Source organism: Limulus polyphemus, unplaced genomic scaffold (assembly GCF_000517525.1).
Source record: "Limulus polyphemus unplaced genomic scaffold, Limulus_polyphemus-2.1.2 Scaffold38, whole genome shotgun sequence".
In the NCBI taxonomy this organism is placed as follows: domain Eukaryota; kingdom Metazoa; phylum Arthropoda; class Merostomata; order Xiphosura; family Limulidae; genus Limulus; species Limulus polyphemus.
This window is the reverse complement of record NW_013665648.1, coordinates 753,277-761,122: the sequence shown is the minus strand read 5'-3', so window position 1 is coordinate 761,122 and position 7,846 is coordinate 753,277. Positions and strand designations below refer to the sequence as shown.

General features: G+C 30.3%; 1 protein-coding gene across 5 annotated transcripts in view; it reads left to right on the top strand.

The window, feature by feature from the left end:
* LOC106461284 (rho GTPase-activating protein 20-like) overlaps positions 1-7,846 on the top strand; it is a 111,928-nt gene that overhangs the window by 91,537 nt on the left and 12,545 nt on the right. For 3 of the 5 annotated variants that reach the window (XM_013921103.2, XM_022388517.1, XM_022388506.1), the window contains 2 exons: positions 1,293-1,453; positions 6,861-7,097. In XM_013921103.2, the coding sequence (XP_013776557.2) occupies positions 1,293-1,453; positions 6,861-7,097 (398 nt within the window). The remainder of the gene's footprint in view (positions 1-1,292; positions 1,454-6,860; positions 7,098-7,846) is intronic. The other 2 variants (XM_022388522.1, XM_022388525.1) reach the window with 2 other exon arrangements.

The window sequence follows — 7,846 nt, the reverse complement described above, 5'->3', positions numbered from 1 at the left end:
GAGATTTGAGAATGACACTCAGTATGTCAGGTTCATAATAGTGACTTTCTTATCATATCAACCAATATGGAGAGTTGAGAATGACACTCAGTATGTCAGGATCATAATAGTGACTTTCTTATCATATCAACCAATATGGAGAGTTGAGAATGACACTCAGTATGTCAGGTTCATAATAGTGACTTTCTTATCATATCAACCAATATGGAGATTTGAGAATGACACTCGGTATGTCAGGTTCATAATAGTGACTTTCTTATCATGTCAACCAGTATGGAGAGTTGAGAATGACACCCAGTAAGTCAGGTTCATAATAGTGACTGTTATTGTATCAACCAATATGTAGAGTTGAGAATGACACCCAGTATGTCAGGTTCATAATAATGACTGTTATTGTATCAACAAATATGGAGAGTTGAGAATGACACCCAGTAAGTAAGGTTCATAATAGTGACTGTTATTGTATCATCCAATATGTAGAGTTGAGAATGACACCTAGTATGTCAGGTTCATTATGGTGACTTTCTTACCATATTAACCAATATGGAGAGTTGAGAATGACACCCAGTAAGTCAGTTCATAATAATGACTATTACTATATCAATCAGTATGGAGAGTTGAGAATGACACCCAGTATGCCACGTTGAAAATAGTGATTCTGTTACTGTGTCAACTTATATGTAGAGTTGAGAATGACACTCAGTAAGTCAGGTTCATAACAGTAACTCTGTTTCTTTACTACATAATATGTATTGGTTGTTATAATATTGTAAAATCTTTTATTATTTGAAATATACTCATCACTTTCTTTTACTCTGTTATTTTGTATGTGATCTTTTTTTTTCAATTGTTATTTCTTGTAAGATTATGGATGGTAAATATAGTATACTGTTCAGAAATCAAAGTGACTGCTTCATGATTTTCTTATTCAAAACAAGTTGTGTAAGTTATCGACTTCCTTTAATTTTAAGTTTTACTGAACAGTTTAAACTGATGATGGTTGTGAATGATGTAAGTCGTAAGTAGGAACTTTGGCTGAGTAACTATTGTGATTTTGGGCCTACATATACTTCTAACCATGGAGACTCTATGGTTGTATTAAAATTGTTTGTGTATCAACAGGCACACTAGTGTAAGAAGTAATTAACTTTTCTGGAGAGCATTAAAAAAGTACTTTTTAAACCTAGTATAAAACACTGGTAAGTATTCCAATTGGAATTCACATAATTTGAAATAGAAGTATATATATCATTACCAAGAAAGCAAGCAATGATTGATCCTTTTCTTTACAGCTATATCTTCCCAAGAGGAATGCCAAAGTACCCCAGCTCTTATACATGCTAGTGAACCAATGGTAATGGCAGAGGGGCCACCACCTAGTGGAAGTCTCACAAACTTGGGGGAGGGATATGCTCGTCTGAGCTTGTCTTTAGAAGAAAATGGTCTTTACAAGGTGAGTGAGTGAGTTTTTTTTTTTACCACACTTGTGGATCAACTGCCAAGTTGAAATGAGGAATTTGTGGTGCAGTAAAATTGAAGTAAGAACGGAAAAGGTCTTTATTCATTTGTGTTGCAATCTGGTGATAAATTCATGCATTGAGAATTTTCTGTCATGATAGTGGACTTCGTGTTAAGCACAAAGTTGAGGACAAGATGTGAGATACTATTGGTGGTACTTAGATGCTATAAACTAGACCCTTCTGTAATATAGGCACAGAATATATTTTTAACTCTGCTAATATTTTAAACTTTTAGCACAGGCTTCTGTATACATGTTATATATCCTGGCTTGAACTTGTGTTTTCCTAACCTTGACTTGCATTAAACATGGACCTTGGATTTTTCACATGCACAGTAAGTCTGGTTGAACTTCATGTCTGTCTTCACTTACAGTTACTGTGTTTTGTAATCTTCATGCATTGACCTTTTTGGGTTGCTGACTTCCATGTCATATGAGAAGATAGAAATATTGAAACATGTTGCACTTGTGTCAGATTGAACAGATAGTGTTGGAAGGCATTCTGGTTGTAATAACAGAACTTAAAGATTGTAATTCAACACTATAAGATAGGGTTTTTTAATATAGTTTATATTTTCATTCAGTGAAGTGTTCTATAGTTCTATTAACCACAACAGCCTAACTAACCTGTTTAGTGTTATTCTACATTACGTACTATACCCAGTTATTGCTCTAAGTAAATAAAAAGTGTTTTCTTAACTGGTCAATATTATTTAGTCTCTTCATTTCTTGATAAGTCATTCTTAACTACAGCTCTCCTAAACGCATCTTTCCATATTTCATGTTATTGTGGTTTAAGAACTTAATGTTGGCTTAAGTAATAAATAATTTAAATCATATCAATAAATTAGATACAAACAATTAGCTGAAATCTTTGTGTTAACACATACCAGGTTTTTCATTTAAATTTTTATCCACTTTTTTAAAATTCACCTTTGTTATCCTGAAATAATTGATGATGTTTTTTCAACAGATTTTTAAATAAATGTATGCATAAACACACACAGTATATCTTTGTTTAGTGTTCATCTTCTTCATGCTCTGTGTACAAGGATGATTGATGATTCCATTCATTATACTGATATAGTTAAATTCATATATTTATTTAGGATTATATTTACAGAGCAAATTTATTTTCTTTGTATAGTTTATTCATTCAAATTATTAAATATTTATTTCATGTAAGAAGCATACAGTGGTCTATGATGTTTCAGAAGCAATGATAAATAACATAATTTTTAAACTTAAAATGTTTCATGCAAGAACTATCTATTATTATGCACAAAGTTTTTGATATTTTGAACACAATAACCTACGCTGGTTATTTATCTGTAAACAAGACTTTTTACTGTTTTTACTACACATATAATCTTTGTGCAGCAGTATGAAATAATTCATATTCTGTTTTATATGACTACTCTCTATTTAGAGTTTATGAACTTCTTGAACAAAGAGGTTTTATTGATTCTTTATATTATGCCAAACTTCAGATATTGGTTACACCAAAATAACAACCAAATAACTGATGTTACACATATTTCAAAGCATATATCAAACCTTCAAGCATGTGGGTCACAAAAATGTTTTAACTGGCTCTTTACTACATTCTGCAGCCACATATCACACAATATAGTCTGCATCTTCCCAACGTGTAATATTACAAATGAGCAATCAGTATGCTTTCAATTAACTTGCAATGTTGTTTTAAAATTATTTTAAAGCATATTTTGATTAGTGGATTGTTCTGTTTTTATTACCTTGCATTGAAACATCGTCTCTTAGATGTAGAATCTTTAGGTAGTTCAGAATTTAATTTACAACAGAAAAACTTGTTTATGATTATTCTACTGTTTCTAATTATTTTTTAATATTTATTTTAAACTGAAATCAATATTACTTTCATCTGGGATCAATTAGCAGAATTTATATTTATCATTAATTTTGACTGGGAAAAAATATGTGTGTGTGTGTGTATTATATATATATATACACACACTCACACACACACACACTCTCACACACTCACACACACACACACAAACATGTAACTCTTAATGAATAAGTAAACATAAGACTGGCTACTACAATGGAAGCCTGTATATGTTATATATTTTGCCCATTGCACTCAGATTGTTATATTTAATGGACAATTCTAAATCCTTTTAAGGAAGAAATGAATGATACCATGTGATTTTTTTTTCTAGATAGCAGAAACTGGGATTTACTTAGGTTTTCATTTCTTGACAGAATTATTTAACAGCATTACAATCTATCTGTCTATCTATACATGTATATAAAGATTGTGTGGATATGTCATAATTGTATAATATAGTTTTATATGCACACGACATGTTTTTTTATTTTTCATTTCTCACCATTGTTGAGCAAATTTTAGTTTTTGTGTGTGAATGCATGCATTATTGTTTTAAAATGATCTCTGAATCACCATAATTGGAATTTGAGTTATTGACAGTTTCAGTAGTGTTGGTTTAATACTTAACTCATTTTACTTATCTCACAAATTTGCTCTACTTTTAAAAACCAAAAACTTGATTTGGTAACAGTCTGAATTTAGTGTTTTTGGGTGTGCATGCACGAGACTTGAAGTACTTCTTGGATGTAAATAAATACAATAACTTTTATTTCTGATTTTACAGAGATACTTTTATTGAATCCGTAGAAAGACGGAATCAATATGGGGCATAATTTCAAGTTATACTTTTAAAAAGCTAATGTCAGAGCAAAATATATATAATTTTAGTGCTGTGCAAAATGCAAAAAATTGAAGAGGGAGTTGAAGGATTAGTGAAGAGACATTTAAATATTTTTATGTTAATTTTCTGTTACTAGCATCCTCTAATTGTAGGGAGATGATTAAAGTTGTATACTAGAAACATTTGGGGCCTTGAATGTCACATAGTTTCCATAATGTAAACTACTTGTAAAATGTGAAAAGGATATATTTTATTAATTATAGTAGCATATAATTTTACATTTTTATTTCGGTGATGTTTATGTACCTGAATGGAAAACAACTCTTGTATTTCCTGGACAACAAAACTTTGAAATTTTATTTTATTTTCAAAGTATGTTGCACCAAGTAGTTTCTGATTATCTAATTAGATTGTATAAAGAACAAACATTAACATATAGAAACAGCTTTATTTCTTACACTGCATAAAGAAAAGAAGTAAAGAAACAACAAACTATAACTTGATATTCAATGCAACTTTTTTAATTAATGTAAATTACTTTTTCCTGGAAATTATTGGATTTAACTGATAGTTAAAGGATTCCAACAATTTAATAAACAATTTTCACCATATCATATGAAAACAGGTACTTGAAATCATCTTACAGTGCTGAATTAATGTGCTGGAGAGAAATGTCAGGGGCATTTTATTCTTATTATCTACATATGATGTGTTTAAGACAGATGGGATGAATTTTCAAAGATGTCATCTTTGTGTACATATGTTTTTTTTCATTTGCATATGTAAATGCATATTTGATCAAAACATTTTGAGATCTTGATTTTCAAGCACTACTTTTTCCATATTGTTCCAAAGTGCTAATAGTCTGGACCAGATTTCTGTAAAATTCATATTCAATGGAATGTAATTTCTTCAGTGGCAAAGTGTAATTTACAGAATAAAAACATCATAAGTACTTTGTGAAAAAGTTTTTTATGTTGAAACTGCATTTTATAAGTGTTGCATCAAATGGCTTTTGATTGATGATATTGTATTATTAATTGGATAATGCACTTTTTTTTGTATTGTTTGGTTCATAAATTTGTGCATGTTTGTGCTAAACAACTTTTTTATCAGTTGTAATATACACAAGCCATGCATTTAGTATTTAATATTATATAGTTTAGAAACAAATGAAAGAAGTAGGATTGGGTACAATGGAAAAATATTTGGTGTTCAGTGTATGAATAATTCATTTTGTATAAGAGTAAATTTTATATCTATCTTATTTAGTTTGTATTTGCTGACATTCTTGACTATAAAATCAAAAGAACTTGTAGTAATTGAAATCAGTTATCATTATTTCTTCCAAGTTTCTACTTCTGTAAATGTTTGGCCATTTTTTAAAGTTACATTTGTAAGTAACCTTTGCAAGCACAGCAGTAAAAACAGTGTTAATCAACAAATGCCAACACAGTTGAAGCAGGTAAGCTATCTTAATATTTAACAAGTAATGCATCATTATTTTATACAACATACAAAAATGTATGCTTGTATTTGAAAAAATAAACAAACGTCATATGTGTGGTTCTGAACCTCCCCTACACACATATGTATCTGGTGATGTTGTAAAGTTTACAATACAGTAGCTGTTCCTTTTGCTGAATTTAATACATTACAAAATTAAGGAATATTTAATGGATATGTGTATAGAAGTACATGTATATATTTTTTACATACCCATTACTTACAGAATTAACAAACTGTACAAATGTATGCTTAATTTTTTTTACATAAACACTAATGCATCAGTGTATGTATGTAGGATATTCTGACAAACCTCTCATATTTTTTTCATTACAATATTTGATGTTATTATAGCTTCAGGCCCATAGAAACAATTGTCTTGCACCTTCATGAGTGACTTCAATCATTAAGTGCTGTAGTAGGTTAAGAATAGAAAAGTGCCAATCTTTAGATCTAGATGCATGTTCATCAGCCACTTTAATCATGAAGTTCAGTACAGAACAATCATAATCATTGTATTTAAGTGCATGTTTTGCTACTGCTTCAGAAGGCAAAGATTATACATGAAATTATCAAAAGTGCAGAGAAAAACCAATAATTGTGCTATTCAATAGACTTACCAGTATTAACTCTTCAGAATTGAAACACTGTTACTCTTTATGCATTACATGTGCATTTACTCACAGTGCTAAGCAGAAAACATTTTCTAAGGATTTGCTTGCAGTTTTTACTGATGAAAAATTTATTTTTAATTCAAAATGAAGTTTTTCATTTTAGTGAAAAAGAACATTTTAGAAAATGTTAACAATCCTGTGCTTTCATATTTAGAATGCTCATTTTTGCTGAAAAACAGTAAGATAAAGTTTCCTTGGTTCTATGAACTAGCGTATAAAAGTGTTAGTGAAAATCTGGAATAGGTTAATTAAGAATTGAAGTAAAAAACAAGCACCTGATACATTGATTTTAAACTAAACAGTATATTATGTTGGAGCATGTTTTTATCATCTACAGTAATGCAATACTCTATGTATTAATTACATGTTTTGAAGTTGAACCTGCATGTTTGTAAGCATCTAACCTTGCATGCCCATGTACAATAGTTGCCTGTCCTGTACTTTTAGGGTGGCTACCCGCCTTCCCTCGCTTACACTGAAGACCTCACAATGGATGAACTCAAAGTCTTCAATCATTATGCCGAGAGCACCAAATCTCTTTCATTCCTGCCACAGGTTCATGAAAGGCAGACTGCTCGTATGAGAACTCGCTCCGAATGGTTCCTTAACCCTTCACCTTGCCCTTCCCCAACTCCAGTTTCAATGCCACTAGAAGGAAAAGAAACCAGCGCTGGCGCTGTTAAGGTGAGTACTCGTTTTTCAGCCATTTGAAACATTTTGTCTATAATGATAAATCTTACGACTATTACATTTTGTTAAAATTTCTTACAAAATGCACAAAACTTAAGTGTTGAAACATTGTAGATGAAAGTCTTTTGAGTAGTGTAATGTCTGACAAAAATTGATAATTTTTCTACAATTAATAAATAAGGATAGATGTAGTATGCATTTTGTTAATTATAGCAAATGATCCAACACTCCTGTGATAATGGGTGTTGGCCCGCAATATTATATACAACAAGCACAACTTATGCTTTTTGTATTTCATCAGTTTGCATCTGTACTGTGTTTTCCATATGGTACATGCTTCGAAGTTCCTGTATGAAATGATTCCAAATAATTATATTTATTATTCTATTCAGATATATGTGGAACATATAATTTTACAACCACTTGATAAAATACGTGATTTTTAAAATAAATAAATTCTTTTCTGCTTTATGCTATTGAACACACAAAAACTGTTTTGAGTCATGAATAAATATTTTTGTGTAATTCATATTGAATCTTAATAGAATTGTGATGATTGATTTACTGGGACGAAAATGTTTTAAACTAAAGATAAAGATGACCAATGCAATGAATAACATTTACTTACACAAATGTTTTGGATTATACTCAGTTCCACAGCTTCATTTCAACTCGTTACAAACTTTATGTTGTTTATTGTTTCCTTCAATGTTTGTTCTAACTATTTAAACCTTCTCACTCAG